Here is a 20,373-nt window from a genome sequence, read left to right on the forward strand (position 1 = left end):
ACTGCCTCTCTGAGTACGTCTGCCACTTAGTTGAATATTTTCATCAGATGTTGGCGTGTTGTTGCTGCGGTTTCTGGACGCGGTAAACAAGTATTGTGTAAAACTGAATTGTGTTGGCAGTAACGCTTTTTAACCTACAACTGTGTTTTTGTTGAGAAATTATTTGCTTAGCCAACAATCAAACAAAGTGTAGCATCATCTGGGGTGGAGGCCCTATAACACAATACAATTCCTAATAGGTTATGACCACTTCATCCTAATTTTTGATCATTTACTAGACTGAGAGTCTATAACTATATATTGTACCAAATGGTTGACTACGTCATAAACCCATAAAACGCAAATTTGTATTCAAATGTGAATTTTGTCTCTATTTACAGCGGTATGGTGTTTTATCACAGTTCAGTCAAATAATTTAGTTAGCATCTTAAAAAAACAGAACAAAAACCTCACTTACACTTTACAGAACTTACCTAGCAGTCACTGAGGCACCTCCTGATGTTTTTGAAGGGCGAAGTCTCTGGGAGTATGTATGTGATAAGGTAGCATCATGTTATGTTGACCTCTGCAGGTGGCTTCTGCTTTGAGTGCTACAAGAGCTCCAGGGCCATGACTGAGTACTGACATGGTTTTGAGGATGGTGCTTCTTCTGTCCCCTAGGTGTAGAAAAGAACACTGAGCAGGATGAGGAAGTAGGTTAATTTTGGTGTAATTACACCTTAAAGTGCTTGGTGGAGATACGTTTTCTTTTCACTGTGAGTACATTTGAAAGATATGCTCTTCCCCTTTGTCTGTGAGGTCTTATGACTGCAATATGCATTTTTGGTACATACACAAATTCCTTGTCCTAGCGAGGAACAGGAGAAACATATTAGCAGGACCATGGGGACCGCCTTTGGGCAGACATAAGCCACAAAGTAACATCAATGTAGCATCTTTTACTGGATTTATGGGGTTGTATGTGTGTAATTGAGTTTGAAATAAACACAGGCCTTGCCCCACAGAGCTTGTGGATTTGTTCCTTGATCCTTGAGGTGTTTGTAACTTTCCCCTCTGCCGTGAATAAAGCTGCAGTCTCACACCTACTGTATGTTGCCTGACAGTTTCTTACCACAAGGAGACCTGTAAGGAGGCTAAGATGCCACACATCTCAGCTGGACTGTGTCCGACTCCCTAATGACTGTAAGAGTAACCCTGATGTGGGGCTGAGGAGCTCCTAGGATACAAATGTCAAATGATGAATACAATATAAAATGAGTTCAATCAATAATGGAAAAGTTTAACACTAACATGATGTGCTTTCACTCCTAAATAAATAAACAAACATTTGTCTTTTTTTATGAAAAGCCATATATGAGTAACTCATTACAATAATATCTTCGGAAGATAACTAGGATCTTTCACTTTGCCACAAACCATAACACTGGGTATGTTTCAGGCACTGACAGATTATAATACGCAAATCGTTTTATATTCCTCTAAGGTCATAATTAACAAACCTGGAGAAAAAGGTAGATGGACCTTGAGAACTAAGGGTGAGAGTATACTATGTATTACTGATGGAAAGCAAGGAGCTCACTCAGCGTTGGAGTGGTCAGCTGAGAAACCACCACTGACTAAGCCACTTCTAGCCACAGCTATACAGTGCTTGCTGAGTTACTTTCAAAACAGAAGTGGATATTAAAACAATGCACTTAAGAGAATAGACAACTACACCACAGTATAACATTCATGCATGCTGCCCTCCAACCAAGAGCCTCTTTGAGCCATCTAGTGGTAGAAGAGAGTACAACAATAATGGTGCGATTCAATTGCCATTCTGCCTTTGTAGTCTAACACAAATGTGATTAAAGTGCATTGAGTAAGTAATGTGTTATTGTCACCCAACCTACAAACTGAATTGGGGACCAATAAACGAAGTTAACTTTGTCAATTCTTTACTGCTTTGAACCACATGAATTCAAAGTAAAGATATGTGCTCCCAGCAGGACCCAAGCTCCTGACCTAAGCATTCCTAACATCATGCTGTGCCAGCTGAGATCCGAAGAGAAGACACAAACATCTGCACAAACACTCACAGACCAAGAGTGAATGATTTTTAAACATTGTGTTTATTCTTTTAGTTTTTAAAAAATTAAAAATTAAAACTAAAAAGGACTATTTTTCCCCCCATTGTTCGCTAAAAAGAAACAGTACGGAAGCACTGAGAGTCTTTGAGCCTTCCGAGGCTCTTCAAGTATGTTGGTGAAGTTCATGTAAGTAGGACTTCATCTCCGCATGACGCAGGTCAGTGATGTGGGGTCGTGACCCCTGGGCCTGGGCAGGGAGTGGGAGGGTGGCTTGGATGGGTGTTTGCTGGGGTAGATGGGGTTCAGATCTTCTCATACAGAGAATGTTCTGGGGTCATCGTCCCAGTCTGCAGTCTTATGAGAACCAGACCACACAAACATCTGAGAGTCCTGCTCCAGCATCCAGGGAGCAACTGCTCACAAAGCCACAGCAGCAGTCTCACCGGCCTTCACAACTCCAACATCTTCACTCAAAGGGAAGGGAAGAAAACAGGCTTGGAGATTTGAATCAAATGAATGGAGGAGATGAGCGCAAGGCAGAGCAGAGCGTTGAAGAACAGAAGCCAGAGAAGGAGAGCAGAAGTTCCGTAAAAGTTAGAACAGAAGCAGGAGAAGGAGAGAAGGGGTTCCGTAACGACTAGAGGGTTGTGGTATGAGGAAGGGGCAGTGGCTGAATTGAGATCAGCTGACTGAGAGAACTCCAACAGCTCAAACACATTTCATGGTGGCAAATGTTTTAAATTTAAAATGTAAAAACGGATCCCAATTATTTGCATAAACTGATAAAAACAGCAGTTATAATAACAATTAATTAGCATCTCTTCAGTTCATTTTTAAAAACAACATTAAGATTTATCCAGTGGGCTTTAAAACAAAAACAGAGACAAACCCTTCAAAATGTAAACAAATTGACTCTCAAAAGGAGAAAAGGAAGGGTGGGGCCAGGAGAGCGCTCTCTCTCTCTCTCTCACTCTCTCTGTGCCCTCTGTTTGTCTGCCTCGCCCACTTCAGCTGTGCATCTATGAAAGGTCAGAGGTCGGGCAGTGTGCAAGTTCTACTTCTTACTCCTTCTCTTTCTCCTTCTCCTTCATTTCACCTGTGATTCCTCTGTTCCACCTTCCTGCTAGCCCCTTCCTTCCTGGCATCCCTTCAGCTCCTCGCACAGAGTCAACTCTCTCGATCCCTCCCACCCTTTCATAAGCTGGGTGAAGGTGACCGTGGCAGAGGCAAGGTCCAGCAGGTCACCCGGGGCTCAGCAGGAAGCGGTCCAGGTACTGTGAGATGACCTCCCAGTGTCTCCAGAGGAAGGCCAGCAGCAGGACCAGCAGCAGCGTGGAGAGAGTGCGGCTGCGCGTCTTCATCAGCGGCACCACGCAGTTGGCCACCGTCGACACGAACACCAGCAGCACAGCCATGAGCGCCAGCAGCACGTTGATGAGTTTGCCCAGCAGGGTGCGCGCCGTGGCGTTCTCCAGGCCCTCCAGCTGCACCACCTGCTGCTGCTGCTGCTGCAGCTCCATTTTGGAGATGCGCGTCTGGCATGCCTCCAGTGCCTCCTGCAGGTCAGGAGGAGGAAAGTAATGGTCAGCTTCGATTTAGGTTTAATGTTATTTGGTCTTTTATAATATTATCATTTATTCAAATATTATATAATATTATGTTATTTGCAAGGTCTTTTATAATATTATCACTTATTAAAATATAATATTTGTCATTTCTCAAAATCAGCACAAATGTGAAAACATCAGGGAACAGATTTAAAATGGATGCTTAGGATCACCTACACCTGCAGCAAACTTTAAACTGACAGATAATACAGTCTGGCTCATCCTGATGACATAAACACACTAGATAGGTAGTTCACAAAAGCAAAGGACACATAGACCTAGCTACATGACCAAAGAACTGAATTAGCACACTCCAATAGAGCAGACAGTAATCTAACCAATCAGACAGAATGCACAATGGACACTTGTATCTTGCATTTCAGATTTCACCTAAACTGGATTTTATGAATATATGTATTCGTTATCAGATGGACACTTTAGCTTCATTACAACCACAATGCAAGCCAACTAAAGGCTAAATCTCCCAAAACAGACATAAGCACCACTAGAAATTCTTAGCCATCAGTCAGACAAAAACTGGTTCGAGGACAATATGCTTTTGTAAAAGGAGTTCTACTCATGCAGAATGTGTCAATCCTGACCTGGATGTCTCTGGCCCTCTCATAGGACTGATAAGCGATCTTTTCCTCCATGCTGGCCAGCTCCTGCTTCAGGTTAATGATCTCATTCTGATGGAGCTCTGTTAAGTCATTTAGCTGCTCCTCCAGACGTTCACACCTGCGCAGGCATTTGGTGCGCGTGCATACACATACATACACATACACACACACACACACACACACACACACACACACACACACACACAGACACAGACACAGACATACACAAACACACACACACACACAGATAACAATGTATCAGTTCTTTACACTTTCAGGTTTTCCAGTGTTTCCATACATTATCACTTCCATAATGATTTTTGTATTACCTTTCATGGCAAAAAAATGCAAACTAGAAAATGCATTTCCTGAAGGAAATACCAGTGCATGAAATGCAAAAGTTAGGAAAGGAAGAAGAAAAGAAAGAAGAGTGAAAGAAGGAAAGAAGAAAGGAAAGAAGAGTGGAAGAAGGAAAGAAGAAAGGAAAGAAGAGTGAAAAAAAGGAGAGAAGAGAGGAAGAAGGAAAGAAGAGTGAAAGAAGGAAAGAAGAAAAGAAAGAAGAGTGAAGAAAGGAAAGAAGAGTGAAAGAAGGAAATAATAGTTGAAGAAGGAAAGAAGAAAAGGAAAGAAGAGTGAAAGAAGGAAAGAAGAAAGGAAAGAAAAGTGAAAGAAGGAAAGAAGAGTGGAAGAAGGAAAGAAGAGTGAAAATATTGAAAAAAGGAGATAAAAATGGAGTGAAGAAGAGAGATTGAGTGTGAGAGAAAGTAGACTGAGAGGGATAGAGAGAAAGATGGAGAGATGGAGAGAAAAAAAGTAGAGAATGGAAGGTGTCTTAATGTTCCTAGTTACAGTTAAATTGAGAGGGACAGAGAAGAGGTTCCTTTGATTTGGCGCAGCTGTCAGTGAAGCACAGGTGCAAGCCAGTTTAAAGACCCTATTATGATGTCATAATGGCCCAATGTAAGTCAATGGGAAAATTTAGATTCGTTTTTATTTAATATCTTAAAAAGTATAAAGTTTAGAAAAGTGAAAAATACATAGCATAAGTGTCCTTTACAAGACCTACGCGACAAAGTTTGAATGAAGTTTCTACGTTAAGCGGTTCGGGCTGAATTAATCGCAGAAAAAGGTAACAAGAAGAAGAAGAAGAAGAAGAAGAAGCCTAGGAACTAGAAAATGCATTTCCTGAAGGAAATACCAGTGCATGAAATGCAAAAGTTAGGAAAGGAAGAAGAAAAGAAAGAAGAGTGAAAGAAGGAAATAAGAAAGGAAAGAAGAGTGGGAGAAGGAAAGAAGAAAGGAAAGAAGAGTGAAGAAAGGAGAGAAGAGAGGATGAAGGAAAGAAGAGTGAAAGAAGGAAAGAAGAAAAGAAAGAAGAGTGAAGAAAGGAAAGAAGAGTGGAAGAAGAAAAGAAACAAGAGTGAAGAAAGGAAAGAAGAGTGAAAGAAGGAAATAATAGTTGAAGAAGGAAAGAAGAAAGGAGAGTGAAGAAAGGAAAGAAAAGTGAAAGAAGGAAAGAAGAGTGGAAGAAGGAAAGAAGAGTGGAAGAGAAAAAGAGAGTGAAAATATTGAAAAAAGGAGATAAAAATGGAGTGAAGAAGAGAGATTGAGTGTGAGAGAAAGTAGACTGAGAGGGATAGAGAGAAAGATGGAGAGAAAAAAAAGTAGAGAATGGAAGGTGTCTTAATGTTCCTAGTTACAGTTAAATTGAGAGGGACAGAGAAGAGGTTCCTTTGATTTGGTGCAGCTGTCAGTGAAGCACAGGTGCAAGCCAGTTTAAAGACCCTATTATGATGTCATAATGGCCCAATGTAAGTCAATGGGAAAATTTAGATTCGTTTTTATTTAATATCTTAAAAAGTATAAAGTTTAGAAAAGTGAAAAATACATAGCATAAGTGTCCTTTACAAGACCTACGCGACAAAGTTGGAATGATGTTTCTACGTTAAGCGGTTCGGGCTGAATTAATCGCAGAAAAAGGTAACAAGAATAAGAAGAAGAAGAAGAAGAAGAAGAAGAAGCCTAGGAATAACAATACAGGGCATTTCATGCACTGTTATAACAATACAGGGCATTTCATGCACTGTAATAACAAGCAACATCATAACTATAGCCCCAGGCAGCAATCCCTGACTAAATCTCCACTTTGAAAGTGCAAATCAATTGCTAATGGTAAATGTCTTTTCTTCTCCAAAGCCAGACATACCAGTTCTTAGTCAATGCACTTTTATGGGAGTTATCCTGAAACACTCAGACATTATCCTGTGTCATGAGATGAAAACACGAGGGGATGTGTAGACGCATGCAGGGCTTACCGGTAGCGTTCCTCCTGCAGGGCCTGCATGATGAGCGTGTAGTCCTTCTGGTAGTGCGCCTTCAGGTTGTCAAAGGACTCCTCCAGCCTGCCCTGGCCGTCCCTCAGCTCCTGCACCTCCTGGTACAGCGCCTCAAAGCCTAAACTCTGGCCCTGCTCCAGTGTGTTGCCACGGGAACTAGGTGGGCCGCCAGGGGCCCCTGTGGCGCTGTTGGCCCCGGCCGAGCCCGAAGTGGCGCTAGAGCAGTCGTCCTCGCTGCCGTACTTGGGGCTGGACTGCATCTGGCTGCAGGTGCCACCACTGAGGCCTCGGGCACCGGTGCCTGGCACGCCGCCGTCCTCACCCTGCGTCTCATCCAGGGAGTCCTTGAGAGCAGAGATGTTGTCGGCACTGCCAAATTTGTTGCGGATGAGCGAGGCAATCTCCCGTGGTTTGGACACAACTGCGCCTGCCGCCGAGTGCGTAGCATGGGAGAAGCTTGAGAGGCCACCTGTCATCTGGAAGATGTGCGAACAGTTAGAATGTTACATCCAGATGTAACCAACACAGTTTCAGACAGGGCCACTAACCAATACAATGTCATTGCCAAAATACGGTAGGGATCTTTAATGAAGCATGCACTACTAAGCCCCAGACACCAAACCCATTCAAGATCACCAACCTCAGCTCAGCCTATAGCTACCACACACACCCTGTACACCGAGATGGAGAGCAACCACCATCATCATCACCACTACCCCCCTTCACATCAACACCTACTACAGGTAAGGTATGCAATACTGATGGAGCTGCCGGACCTTGGCGCCCACATCCTTTAGGCCCTGGTGCATGTCCCTCAGAACGTCCTTGGGCTGGCGCGGGATGCCGTTGTGTTCCACCTCGCGCAGCTTGCGGTGGTAGTGCTCCAGCTTGCGCTGCAGCTGCTGGATGGTCTGCGCCGACTTCTGGTTCTTCTTCTCGAACACCTGCTTGATGCGAGCGCTCTGCTGCTTGTCGGCGTTGTTGGCCAGCTTCAGGTACTCGGCCACGTTGTCGTCACGCGCCGTCTGCTCGATCTTGATCTGCTCCGTCAGCTTGAGGATCTTCTGCTGCAGCTGCGAGATGGCCAGCTTGGTGCGCTGCGGGTCGGGTGTGCTGTCCACTGCGTCCAGCCCGTACACGCCGTCCGAGCCACAGGACAGCGCGTTCGGAGACACAGCCGGCCCAGACACATCCAGACGATCCACCTGTTAGTGGAGGGGGGGACGAGAAGACAGTGGGAGTAAAAATACATGGGGAGTAGAGGGGTAAAGAGGGAAAACAGAAAATGCATAAAAAAGAGAAAAGGAGAGGAGAGGAGAAAAGAGAAAAGGAATGTAGGTTGAAGTAGGAGAGAGGGATAGCTTAGCAGACCTATTCACAGGTGTCAACCTGCGACAATAGTATTATAATAAAATAAAAGCAGTGCTCACCAACATCATAAAACAGGTGAATTTTAGCTATGCTATGTACAGCTATGTTCTCCCTCAAGCTATCTCTCTCTCTCTTCCTCGCTTTCTCTCACACACACACACACACACACACACACACACACACGTAAGCACGCACAGCCTTTAAAACCTCATCGGGACGACAAGGGTTCACCAGTGCTGTAGGCTTCATGTCCATGTCCATGGTGTCGGGGCCAGCAGGGCCAGCAGCGGCGGCGGCAGTGGAGTCAGTGAAAGTGTGAGTGAAGAGAGGAGGTGAGCTGGCCCAGTTGCCTTCAGACCCTCCTACCTGGCCAGACCTCTGGACTATGAGTGCATCTCCACCAGAGATAAGTGAGGAGGCCACAGTCTCTGATAAAACGCCTGGCTCATTTACAAGCACATGAGTCATTTACATCAATAAAGTTGTATTGCGAAACTGAATTAAATCTTTTACTAACTAAATTATCTTTGAATTGCGTTCTGTAAGGTTACTGAAGTCCAATGAACTGGAAATCTCAAAGCTAGTTCCACCCAGGCTCCCTGCACACACGCACTCCATCCAGCAAAGCAGGAGTCCAGATACCCCCAGCATGACCTTGAGAGCCCAGAGATAAGATGGCCACTCTGATATATTCCTATGACACCACAGGGCAAAAGACATTCACCTCCAATCTCTGCCAACTCTCTCCCAAGGTACTAGCCAACACGGGAAAGAAACAATCAGGAGATCAAACCTGGATTCATTGTAGAATCCTGCTGGTGTTTGGACTAGTTTGTGACACTACATGGTGCTTAAAAGGGGGACAAACCAGCCCAGGCCACCCAATCAACAGCCAAAGGAGCAGAGAGGACCGCTTGACTACGGGAGGTGACAAATGGCTGAGCGCATTCTCTATGGCAGCGAGCGGCAGGAGAGCAGCAAGCAGTAATTACACTTGCGCGCACCAGAGGACTGCCAACAGGAGGCCAGCGAGTGTGTGTGAGTGTGTGTGTGAGTGTGTGAGTGTGTGAGTGTGTGTGTGCATCGGACATCAAACCTCTCAGAATTCTCTCCCCGAATTCCGGGCCGCACCCAACCAGACAACGCATTGTGCACCACACCTCAGGTCTCGCTCTGACAACAATGACGCTGACTAATCCTGACTCCTCCTGTAACATGGAGTCTCGCTCCAGTGTTCAGCAGTTGAACACAAGATTAAAGATCTCTGAGGGGCTTATTCAAACTTAAGGAAGCAGTCAGGAATATATTTTTGGACTATTGCTACAAAACTGCTAAACTGAAAAACAAAGACATTATGGGACTCTTGGACTCTTGACTCTTTCAAAATGATTAACTATAATTTATTAGCTAATCAGAAAAGTTCCAAAGAGTCTCCCAGTGATTGTAATTGCACAGCACAGACAGGAGAGGGTGGACTCCTCAGGAGGCCTCATGAAAGTGATGGCACTAACTTTAGCCTCTGTGAAGTGACCTAGTGTGTTATTATGTTTGTGCGATCCATCTCCAAAAGAACATTTCTCTCCACTGAGAAAGCAGTTGACCACTAGAGTATTAAGTGCTTACACAGGAATAAGCACTTAGTATTCTTACAGCTGAGTGCCTGTCTTCACACTGTGTCAGACCTCTATAGCTGGCCAGAGAGCCATTAGAGACGGCCAGAGAGGCAACTGGCCTCAAAGTGCACGGTCTGGCTGCTGTTATCAGCCCCGTAACAGCCTGTGCCATCCCACTGCTTGGCTGCCTCTTATCAGTGCGAACAGGCAGAGGACTGTCAAAGCACCAGAGCAGCTTCCGACAGAGGAAGAGAACAACCAACAGCTACTGTGAATATCAGTGTGACGTAAAAAAAAAACCTAAAAGTTCACCATTTCCGTAAAAAAACAATAACAAAAACATACATAAATAAAAACTTGCCACACAACTCTCAGGCATTACTCTGACACGCTGCGACAGGCATTAAGGAGAAATCTCCCATTAACAGCATTTGTTTTGTTCCCCCTTGCATGGAAGAGCAAGGAACAGACATCAGTCAATCTTCACACCAGCTTGATCCTGCACGGGGTCATCGGCCTGAAGTGCACTTGAAGACTAAGAAAGGGCTAAATTTAGAAGGGCTTAGAGAACATGGTGACCTGCCACCAGCGCTTACTGACCTTCCCACACTGTCAACGCCGGGTCTGTTTCTACCAGGGGCCTTTCAGTGGTAATCACAGCTACTAGGAAAAAGGCAGCATGGCCCCTCCTTTCAGTGGCACCTGGAGACGCGCCGTATGAAAATAGATCTTTTCGCTAAGTGTCTCTCTAACCGTCTGCTGGAGTGCGTGCAAGGGTGTTTGTGAGGGAGAGAGACAGAGAGAGAGTGTGTGTTTGCATGTTTGTGTGTGTGTGTGCTGATCTTTTTAAACAGGTCATCAGACATGGTTTTAGTTACCCCGCCCTCTTAACTCAATCAAAGCCTGCTTGTTACATCAGATGGCACCTGTTCCGTCAATCAAGCACATGCTTACATACATACAAGTCATCATAACCACACACGCACATACAGACTATGGGCTAGACCCTTGACAGACTGTCACACACAGGCTGAGCGTTCCCCACACAAGGCTGTGTGTAGCTTGAGAGGGCCCTGAGGTGTCAGCTTGGCCCCCAGTGTGCTGACTCACCCGGTCGGACTCTTCGGTGGAGTGGTACCCGGAGCTGATGAGTATGTCGGCCAGGGCCGGGCTGCTGGGGGTGTCGGTGGTGGAGGAGGAGCGCGGCCGGCCCGCCTGCAGCAGCAGCACCTCCTGGGTGGAGCGCCGATGGATCTGCGGGCTGCCCTTCTGTGGGGGTTCCCCGGCGCTAGCATTGCTCCCCCCAGCCTTGCTGCGCCGGCTCTGCAGGCTGGTGCCTCTCTTCATGATGGGTGGGGCGCCTCGGATCTGCTGCAGCACGCGGCTCAGAGCTGCGGGGGGGGCGGGAGCAGGAGGGGGGGCGTCAGTGTCAGAGGAGGCCGCGCCACCCAAGTGAGCGGAGGACAGGGAAGCGGCTGGAGCCCCGGACCCGACCACCCCGTCACCCGCCTCGGTCCCAGCCTCGGCCAACTCGGCGGGCTGGGCCAAGGCGAAGGAGGCGGAGTCGTGCGGCGAGACGGACGAGCGCCGGCGCTGCGGCTGGAAGAGCTGCTTGAGGCCATGGCCCAGCGCGCCCATGTTCTCCCGGGCGTTGTGTGTGATTTTGGACAGGCCATGCTCTGGCTCTGACGCCCTCCGGCCGAGCGCCTCCAGTTCCGGGGCGCCGCGGCCCCCTGCCTCCAGCTCCTCCTGGCTCAGCTCGCTACTGGCCTGATCCATCAAGGGGCGCCAGTCTTGCACGTGGGGTTTCAGCCTTGGCACTGGAAGGGGGTTGGGATGTGGAGGAGGGGTGGTGTCTACCTACACCCCCCACCTCCACGGCCCCTCGGATTGGCCGGCTGAAAACTGGGAGGCGGGGCAGGGGTTCTCAGTTGGGCCCTGTGAGCGTGCATGCATCTGCGGATTGGCTGAAAGTCATGCTCATCTACCACAGAAGGAAAACAAAATGGATTATGACATGCGGCTGTAAGCGATGGGATAAAAGCAGCAGCAATAGCAGTAGCAGAAGCAGCAATAGCAGAAGCAAAATAGCAGTAGCAGAAGCAGCAATAGCAGCAGCAGCAGGATGAGTTAACAGAACACTTAAAGGCAGCATTAGGGGTTGGCTGACAGGCATGAAGGACTGGGTTTGTCTAGACTTGAGCTTTTCACAGGAAAGACAACGGAACTATAAAGGATCCTGTTATTCTGAGGCACTTAAAAGGAACAAGCCTTTAACCTTATCGATTACAAGTCCTTTATTAATCCATGGGTACAAGAACATTAAGGGCAAACTGATTAGGATTATTGTTGTCTTCATCCATTAGGTTTTTATCTGCAGCTTCTTGGCACATTACAATTTACACAACATCTTCTACATCTGTATGTGATATAACTGGCAGAGTAGTAATATTGGCTGAATTTTACTGGCACACACAAAAGATCTGCTTTTCAACCCATCATGTTCATAGAAGCCAACTCACCATGACATACTAGGCTATATTACTAAGTAAATACAACAGTCTACCTGCAGCCAGTGAGGATATATGATAAAGCATGATACAAATATGCAATAATCTCTGAAATGCTCTGGTGTCTATGCAGGGGTAAAGCACTTTTCTGCATGCAAATTGGGGATTGGAAGATTGCACATCTAAATAACTGTCAGAAGATTCTGATAAAAACTTAATTTTTATAATCTGGAAATAAACGTTTCAGAGATTATTTGTGCCATAAACTATTGTTTGGAAAGCATGGATGTAGATGTCAGTGGATGTGAATGATGGCTCAAAAAAAGCTAAACAAAGGCGATGGCAAGCATCTAATTGGCTTTTGTGCTTGTGAAAACTCATGATCAAAGGTTACATTCACTGTCGTTTGCGGGCCAAAGTCTCTGGGCGCCCCCAGAAGGGAAATGTTTCTATTCTGGTCAGTTATGGAAACAACCAGCTTTGTGACTTTTCCTTCAACCAGATGCATGTCATTGTCAACTGGGTGCAGATTTAATTCATTATCAATAAATCAATTTCTTATCATCACAGTTCATTAGATGTCATTGTGAAAACCACAGTAACAGTGGAAGTGCCACCCCAAACACAATGTTTCTTCTTTCTAACATTAAAAAAATAAAAAATAAAACATACAAACACCACAGATGAAGAAAAATGTGAGAAAAAGAGGGAGAAGCAGACAAAGAGTGCGTCCTACCATCAGTCCAGCCGCTCCTCTTCTGACTCAAGGCTCAGGGTCAGCTGCAGTGGACAAGAGAAGAGACGGTCACACATAGGCACCATCCATCCCAAGCAGTGACACACACGTACACCAACACACACACTAGTGTTCTTTCAAGTCCAGAGGCAATCTATGCCCTCTACCCGGTTCTCTCTGAAGGCCACACACAAGCTCACACCAAGACGAACATATTCATATGTAAAATGCTTTCGACTTTCTAGCACAAGTAGCTTTGTAAACCTACTCCGATTGCTGAAAAAAAATAAACCTCCCGAAATGCAGCAAAAACTGTTTAATTTGGACTGTGTTGCAGGTCTAGTATCTGGGAAAAAAAACATCACTAAAAACAGAAACAGACCAAGTCAATCTGATGGTATACCCCAGTAACATGTACTTGGACTATTTGCAAACCAAACAGAAAGCCATTTAAGCAGGCCTTTATCACACAAGATATTACTGGAGTCCTCAGTCAATAGTCCACAGACTAGGGAATTACAGTCCACCTATATGACTGGAGAAGAATGATAGGGCCAGTTTATATGATTAATGAACTGTAGGTAAATTGATCAACCCCAAGCCAAGGCGGCAAGTGGTATGGATCTCTCCCATCTTGGCTCATGGGCCAGCTTATGATAGCTGGTGAGCAATACCATAAAGACCTTCAAGCTAAGGTTTTGTGTAACACAGCCTTCCTGTCCTCCATTTACATTTGATCCATGACAGTAGTTAAACTCAAACACAATTACATAAACAACAAACATGACACAAGAAGTAGGGGTCAACACTTTCAACCCTTGAAGGTCTCGATCGGTATCTACCTGCTGATATAGGTGTTGATAAAAATTGTCCAAATGCGCCCCCTCATGTGTGCTTTGTATTAATATATTATTTTTTTATTATTTTATTTTATTATACTTTTATTTCACAGTTGAACTAGACTTTATATTTTAATTAATATTCATTTCTGGTGACTCCTGGTTGGGAACTGTAACCATAACATTTGCCACAAAGACGCTTGACACCATGGAGTAAAATTCACTGCACAGGTTTGTTAACACTAGGTATTGTAGATAAATTATAACTATGATGAATCAATTATAAATGCAAGGTTATTTAAGGTGTTAACCGTAATGATGTACCAATAGCCCAGTCTTTGTTTAAGTTAGCTGGCAAGCTAGTTAACGTTAGTTTCATTCATATCTTGTTACCCTAGCGTAGTCAATGCCATAGTTGGTTCGGGTAATTTGCCTTTCAAAGCGTACCTGTGCGTGTTGACTGACTAATCTTAAAGCACTGGCTCAGAGTCAAGAGAAAGCTAAATATATTCACACTATTTATTCATTTACGGTAAAGATTTTCATTAGAATGTGTACTCTCAGGGAATAAAACTACTGGAGACCAAGTGATATAATGAGACTCATTTATTTCACGCTTTGGCCAATCCAAGTGGAATTAGATTACCAGCTAGTGCTTTTGGTTATGAAAGAAAACTATAGGCCTATAACAAAAACTAAAATCAACACAAGTATTTGCCTTAGATTGACCCAATACAGAGATACTATCTGATCTCAAACACCTAGATTGAGTGGTTTAGCTTGTGCACTGAGACACAACAGCAAAAAACCTAGTGTACTTTGAAGCACACGTGTCCACGTTGTGAGAGGGTATAGGGATGCATCATAGATGGAGAAACACATATTAAGCTCATTTTGTAGGTTACATTACATGTTTCTTCTGCCAGTTCCCTGCTCTGATGAGTCCAATTTCACAGTAGGTGCAAGACTCTGTGGCTTGTAGGCCTCTCCAGGTCTCCGTCTAACCATCAGACGACCATGAGTTGGGCAAAGCTGAAAATTGGACTCATCAGAGAAGACGAACTAGAAGACCCTCCAGTCCGCTTTGGTTCAATCCTTATGGTCTTTTACAAACCTCAGCCAGGCAAAGTACAACGTTGTCCCGGAAGAAAAACTTGCTTCCTTTTGCTCTGACAATGTTCCCCAACTCTGAGAAGTGTTTTTTCCAGCAGGGCAATGCTCCATGCCACACAGCCAGGCCAGTAAAGGTGTGGATGCAGTACCACCAGATCAGGACCCTGTCATGGCCAGCCCAATTTCGAGACCTGAATCCCATAAAAAACCTCTGAAATGTGATCATGAGGAAGATGGATGGTCACAAGCCATGAAAAGAAGCCGAGCTGCTTGAATTCTTGCGCCAGGAGTAGCATAAAGTCACCCAACGGCAATGTGAAAGACTGGTGGAGAGCATGCCAAGACACATGAAAGTTGTGATCTTAAATCAAGGTTATTCCACCAAATATTGATTTCTGAACTCTTCCTAAGTTAAAGCATTAGTATTGTGTAGTTTAAAAATGAATATGAGCTTGTTTTCTTTGCATTATTCGAGATCTGAAGACACTGCATCTTTTTTGCTATTTTGACCAATTGTCATTTTTCTGCAAATAAATGATCTAAATGACAATATTTTTATTTGAAATTTGGTAGGAATGTTGCCAGTAGGTTATAGAATAAAACTAAAATGTACATTTTACTTTAACACATACCAATAAATAGTAAAACCAGAGAAACTGATAATTTTGAAGTGGTCTCTTAATTTTTTCCGCGGCTGTATGTCTGTGCCCTTCTCCAGGTTTGCTTATCAGCCCATTCTTTTCCGGTTGAGCAGCAGTCAAAATAAAAGCCTATTGGCAACAGACTTTTACAATAATAAAATATATAATAAAACCTGCGTTAACGCGCGATAAAATAATTGTCGGCGTTAATTAATTGATGAATTAACGCAAGATTAACGCGTTAACTTGCCCAGCCCTAATTTGTATATTATCTGTTTCCCATAGAATGGGTTTGGAAATGGACTTAGGCACACCCCCTCCTTAATGGACTAAGATATATGCTACTTCACCTCCTTCCATTTCAGCCATCACATACGCAAATGAAACAACCATGACACCTTCCACGTTAACACGGTCTGCCAAAACTAACAGCACCCACTGTGAGACCTGGGGTCAGGTCTAATGACAACACCTCTCTCAACAATGCATGGTGGGTATGGACGAATTGAGCAAGGGGGATTGGTAGATGAAGAGGGACATAAACGTAAAAAATAAACAGGCAGATTAGCAAAGGCCAGCTACAAAGTTTTAAAGTTCTCTCTCTGCTGTGTGATGTAGTTATATCAGACAACGGCACTGTGGTGAGGGGTCTGTGTCCTGCATGCATTATTAAGCAGACAAGTCCGCCACTGACTGCTGGACTCAGTGCAGCTATTGTGTGTCACAATCAACATGCTGGCAGCTCATAGTGTCCAAAACACAAACATGCTCAGACACACAACTGCTGGCAGTAATAGAGGCCATCAATGTGAGGAAAGGAGATATGGAGGTGTCATTTAACTACCGCTACACCTCCAGCTTCAGTGTGTACGAGAGAATAAACACGAAAAACACTCTTCTTTTGACCAAAGAGGGATCAACTACATAGCTATTACTATAAACGATATTAGAGAGCACATGTGACAAACCACAAGCATCAACAAAGACTTATCATCATAAACCCAATACACAGTATCCAAAACACCATAATCATAATTATATTGAAAAAAGGTAATGTTTCCATGGTAATAGCCATCATCCAATATAAAGGCGATGAAGGTTATCTGTAGATAAATCCAAAGATATGGTGCCATTAAAGGCAAATCAGAACAACCTCTACACACTCCCTACCAAAGCCCTCAAGGGCAGTGCATTTTCTCTGGCTGAAATGGGTCAGCCAACACTCGCCTATCACATACAGACCATCTCTCACACTCACTCACTCTCCAGTCTCTCCAACACACATCTTCCCAAGGTCAGCCTGTGTGTGTGTGTTTCTGTGTGTAAGAGAGGGGGAGTGTGTTCACACTGTGCAGCCTGACAAAAATGATGGGATATTAATGGGATATTTGGTGAACAAAGAACTACAATTGAATGATAACACATTTCATCCACAAATAAAATATGACACAAATTGGAAGCTGCATTAACCAAAACTCCCCAACCTTTAAAAAAACTCAGACAAGTCTCTCTGACCACGGCACCCATAAGGATACTTGTAGTTCTCCAAGGGTAGCAGTCAACTGTCAGAGGTAGTGGCAACCATACCTTCTGGCCCGGTCATCAGTGTGCTGGCTCTTGTCTTCTACATAGAAGAGGTCAGCCTCAACGTCCAAAAACGCATGAACCCCCTAGTCCTTAAAAAGTGTCAATGTAGATTCTTCCGACAGTCAGCTCCTCCCGGTAAGGTTTATGAATATAGCATGCTGGAGCGGAGAGATGGGGAAGTGTCATATAGCTTCCATAGAACAGTACGTTAACTGGTGCACTAGTCGCTGACAAATAGCCTAATCAAAACCACAGTTGTGTTATCAAACAACTATCGTTAATAACTTCATAACATAACGCCATAATTACTTACACCCCACTAAAGTTGGTGAGCTACTTGTACAGGTACGCAAGTACGTGATCAGTAAAAGTTCAGTAAGTTAGTTAACCTACTAGGTGGTTACGTTGGCTAAAAGGTTAGTTAAAAACTTCAGCAGATTTACACAGGATTAAAATGAAAACAAAACAACCGTACACTTCTCATTGACAACAGTTGTTTTCTGCAATACATGGGGTATCAGTCCAGCTGCATAACACAACATATTAAACATTGCTACAATAACCCATGATGCCACGGACCAAATGTTTACTTGCTAATGTAAGTTAGCCATACAGCTTAGTAACCGTAGACCAATCCGTGGCTCGCCTCTGCTGCAATACACATTAGTAAAGTGAAGGTATGGAAAGAATGAAACGTTAAGACGGTAAGCTAAATCAATACCCTGATCTACTGAAATTCCTAGGTCCGCCCATAATGTTTAAATTGATTTACCGCGTCGCTAACTACCCAGCTAGCAAGCTAGCTTGACGGCCGCAAGATAGCCTGGGATTGAGCAGTTTACGCCCAAAACCATCTCTATAAAAGTTGGCCATCGACAATGTTTGGTAACCTAAATCATCAAGTAAACCAGCATTGTTACTGCAAATGACAAACTTCCAATGTTATGTTAATATTACAATAATAATATGTGTACTGATGAAACAGTGTTAATAATAACGTTACAAGATTATGTCACTCGCATCCGGCTGTCAAACGAGAAAAGCTCCAGCATCACAGAAGAGAGATATGGTGGGGCACTACACATTGGTAAGGTAGCAAGCTAGCTAGCTAGCTAGCTAACTGGATTGCCCGGTAGGAAACCTTAGCAAAGTCTATGGTCCTAAGCAGGGTAACGAGGACAGCTAGGTAGCAAGCTAACGTTAAATGTAATCATCGAAGTCTCCTACTCAGCAAGCTCTCTAGCTAGCGTCAACAAATTCACCGGAAATATCCAACATTAAAGGTGAAATATCCATAGAGAATGAGGATTCTTATACATTTGTCACGATTGCATGATGGCTGGCACAGGTTGTCGCCCTGCCCGGTCTGGGTAGCAAACGACAAACACACTACAATATCCGTGTACTGCCTGGGAGGGTTCATTATAGGTTTCAAAGCTAAATGCTACCAACTAGCCAGCTAACATTAGTGGGTGAGAGCAGGTTGAGTTGTGGAGCAATTAAAAATTGTACAGACTGAGAACCGATACTATTCTCTTAAGACGGAAAACGTTTACGACAATACACTGGTTGCTAATTCATAACTATATCGTCGTTTAGTAATGACACAGAGTGCATTATTTAAAGATTTGAACGTTAACTTACATGGACGCTTACAGGATTGTGCTGATGACCGTTCATTTCTCCGATGAAACACTCCCACGATGACGTCAAAGAGCGTGGGCAAAGTGAGACGCTCCGCGATGACGACATGAGTTCATCTGACTTCTTTGTACGATCATAAATCATCTCTACCTTCAAAAATCAAAACGTACAGGTTGTTAATATGATGTTCGCGAAACGTGAGTTTTAAACTGTTATATGTTACGCAAATGTTCTCGGAATTTCCACTCACTTTATTTTCTATTACTGCTTTTGTTCTAGTCTCCAATATTCTGCAGAATAAAAAGTATAAAGCTTGGGCAAACAGGGTGGGCAATTAAAGTTTATTATTTGTATTATTATCTTTAATCTTGTATCTTAGCCTTTAGGTCCCTAAGCTTGTTGCTAAACCACAGTAGTGAAAAAGTCTTGTAACACCACCTTTATGCAAGTGTCATTCAGCCTATGAAATTAAGCCAATAAAATAATTAAATTCAACATAATCTTTTAGACTATAACCCTGAAAGCAAGTATCCTTTGTTTTCCTAAATCACCCACAATTCTATGAGCACGTACCAGAGTCTTTTTTTTTTTAAAGTAGTACAGAATTTGCAGGCAGGACTTTTTCATTGATGCACCACTGCACACTCGCTAGACTGTTCCATTGTTTGTTCTCCAAATGCCAGGAAGGAGACTTGCCTGGCCTCTGAAGGACCCGACTTGGAAGGACTCCGAAGGACCCGTCCTACCAAGGAAGCAGAGAAACACCCAGATTGCCGTCAGTACGGTTGAATATGTGCTCTGTCTGCCTTACCAACGAGCCTGGCTCTTTGGCATTGCAGTCAGTATGCAGGTTTTGTAGTCTACCCTTTAAACCCAGTTTCAAGGCCAGATGGGGTGACTGTTCGCTCCCTTCACTACAGGGGCATGCTAGGGATGTCCTCTTTTAATGCATTTTCCCATGGGATTTTAAAGTAACTAAACTTTAGGCTCTAAAGTATTGTCATATTACCTGATAAATGTGAACACACATTTGTAAATGTTATTATAATCATTTTCACGCCTGAGAACTACGCATACATACAGGAGGTGTATGTCAGTGCATGAGGTGTCAAGTCAAGTCATATTTATTTATATAGCACATTTAAAAACAGCTCACGTGTATGTCAGTGCGGGTGGTGTATGTCAGTGTGGGTGGTGTATTTAAGTGCGGGAGGTGTATGTAAGTGCATGAGGTGTATGTCAGTGCGGGTGGTGTATGTCAGTCCAGAAGGTGTACGTCAGTCCAGAAGGTGTACGTCAGTGAGGGTGGTGTATGTCAGTGAGGGTGCTGTATGTCAGTGAGGGTGGTGTATTTCAGTGAGGGTGGTGTATGTCAGTGAGGGTGGTGTATGTCAGTGAGGGTGGTGTATTTCAGTGAGGGTGGTGTATGTCAGTGAGGGTGCTGTATGTCAGTGAGCGTGGTGTATGTCAGTGAGGGTGGTGTATGTCAGTACATGAGGTGTATGTCAGTGAGGGTGGTGTATGTCAGTGCGGGTGGTGTATTTCAGTGAGGGTGGTGTATGTCAGTGCATGAGGTGTACATCAGTGCATGAGGTGTATTTCAGTGAGGGTGGTGTATGTCAGTGATGGTGGTGTATGTCAGTGCCCAACCACTCTGGGGGGGAAATATTCAGAGTAAACAAAAAAC

General features: G+C 44.2%; 1 protein-coding gene across 6 annotated transcripts; it reads right to left on the reverse strand.

Moving 5' to 3' along the window:
• Positions 1-2,092: 2,092 nt before the first annotated feature.
• Positions 2,093-18,736, reverse strand: tmcc1b (transmembrane and coiled-coil domain family 1b). 6 transcript variants are annotated; one of them, XM_080846246.1, is made up of 8 exons: positions 18,687-18,736; positions 17,043-17,200; positions 12,863-12,906; positions 10,727-11,007; positions 7,409-7,837; positions 6,612-7,108; positions 4,279-4,414; positions 2,093-3,625 (listed from the first exon to the last, which is right to left on the reverse strand). In XM_080846246.1, the coding sequence occupies exons 4-8, from the start codon at positions 10,961-10,963 to the stop codon at positions 3,311-3,313; spliced, it is 1,614 nt and encodes a 537-aa protein (XP_080702372.1). In that variant the 5' UTR covers positions 10,964-11,007; positions 12,863-12,906; positions 17,043-17,200; positions 18,687-18,736; the 3' UTR covers positions 2,093-3,310. The 6 variants fall into 6 exon arrangements, with proteins under 6 accessions (XP_080702372.1, XP_080702371.1, XP_080702373.1 ...); XM_080846245.1 differs by having other exon boundaries at positions 10,727-11,600; XM_080846247.1 differs by lacking the exon at positions 10,727-11,007.
• Positions 18,737-20,373: the final 1,637 nt, after the last annotated feature.

The sequence above is a fragment of the Sprattus sprattus genome, assembly GCF_963457725.1.
Source record: "Sprattus sprattus genome assembly, chromosome: 10".
Classification (NCBI taxonomy): Eukaryota; Metazoa; Chordata; class Actinopteri; order Clupeiformes; family Clupeidae; genus Sprattus; species Sprattus sprattus.

What these genes read in the sequence shown, in the direction of transcription:
- tmcc1b (XM_080846245.1), bottom strand. Translation starts at nt 11,395, where the DNA reads ATGGATCAGGCCAGTAGCGAGCTGAGCCAGGAGGAGCTGGAGGCAGGG. An exon ending in CCACCGAAGAGTCCGACCGG is followed by an intron (nt 7,838 to 10,726) that starts GTGAGTCAGCAC and finishes CTCCACTAACAG; the next exon opens with GTGGATCGTCTGGATGTGTC. An exon ending in AGAGGGCCAGAGACATCCAG is followed by an intron (nt 3,626 to 4,278) that starts GTCAGGATTGAC and finishes CCTGACCTGCAG; the next exon opens with GAGGCACTGGAGGCATGCCA.